Source organism: Ailuropoda melanoleuca, chromosome 16 (genome assembly GCF_002007445.2).
Source record: "Ailuropoda melanoleuca isolate Jingjing chromosome 16, ASM200744v2, whole genome shotgun sequence".
Classification (NCBI taxonomy): domain Eukaryota; kingdom Metazoa; phylum Chordata; class Mammalia; order Carnivora; family Ursidae; genus Ailuropoda; species Ailuropoda melanoleuca.
The window spans coordinates 83,406,773-83,407,934 of NC_048233.1; the positions used below are offsets into that span (position 1 = coordinate 83,406,773).

General features: G+C 60.6%; 1 protein-coding gene across 1 annotated transcript in view; it reads left to right on the plus strand.

Annotated features, from left to right (window-relative positions):
• The window catches only part of SLC22A11 (solute carrier family 22 member 11), a 19,707-nt gene continuing 18,545 nt past the window's right edge, over positions 1 to 1,162 (plus strand). Inside the window, exon 1 of the mRNA XM_034644834.1 lies at positions 1 to 393. Within this exon, the coding sequence (XP_034500725.1) occupies positions 1 to 393 (393 nt within the window). The remainder of the gene's footprint in view (positions 394 to 1,162) is intronic.

Below are 1,162 nucleotides of genomic sequence, written 5' to 3' on the forward strand. Positions count from 1 at the left end.
ATGGCATTCGCCGAGCTCCTGGAGCGAGCAGGGGGAGTGGGCCTCTTCCAGGCCCTGCAGGTCTTCACGCTCCTCCTTCCCTCCATGCTGGTGCCCTCCCAGCTGCTGATGGAGAACTTCTCGGCTGCCATTCCGGGCCACCGCTGCTGGGTCCACATGCTGGACAATAGCTCCGAGGCCCCCGCAAACCTCACCTCCAAGGCCCTCCTGACGGTCTCCATCCCCCCGGGCCCCAACCAGGAGCCCCACCAGTGTCGCCGCTTCCGCCAACCGCAGTGGCAGCTCCTGGACCCCAACGCCACGGCCACCAACTGGAGCGAGGCTGCCACGGAGCCGTGCATGGACGGCTGGGTCTACGACCGCAGCACCTTCACCTCCACCATCGTGGCGGAGGTAAGCCCCCCCGCCCCACTGCCAAACCCACGGCTCTCTTGCCTGGCCTCCCAGGGATGCCCGCCCGCCCATGTCTGGAAGGATCCTACCGTGCCCCCAGTGCCACTGAATTAACTGCTGGTCTCTCAATGCGTATTTATGCACTGCTTAGGAGGGTCCAGACCCCGATCTGAGGCTAGCGTCCCAGGGTGAGCAGGGAGCCTTTGAGGAGCTTATCACGTTCTACTGTCAGCTTCAGAATCGGTCAACATGTAACCCCGCACTCACAGGAGAGTGGCAGGCACTGTGCCGTGGTGGGCACTGTTCCCGAGGCTTCCCCCATAGTCTCACGCCAATCTCATGAGCGGGGTCTTGTTGTCTACATCTGGTAAGGAACAAAACAGAAGCACAGTGAGGGAAGTAAGGTGCCCAGGACACACAGCTCACACACTCCAGCATCCAACTCCTCCCAGACGGTCAGGAGCGGGAAGCTGGGTCTCTATCACGTCCTGTCCTGCCTCTACAAAGGAGAAAAGCAGGTCCTGTGAGCAGAGAGGAGAGGCAGGTGGGGAAGGCCTCTCTAGAGGTGAGACCTGGATTAGGAGACAAGGAATCAGTTACACGAAGGTGTGGAGAGAGCCCAGTGGGGACAGAAGTCCAAGTAGGAGCAGGTGTGGGGTGTTCAAGGAGCAGAAAGAGCTCAGCGTGTCTGGGCACAAAGGGTCAGGGGCCAGGCCACCATGCATGGAAGGTGGGAGAGGTGTACTTTCTTCAAGTGCAAAGGAAAGTC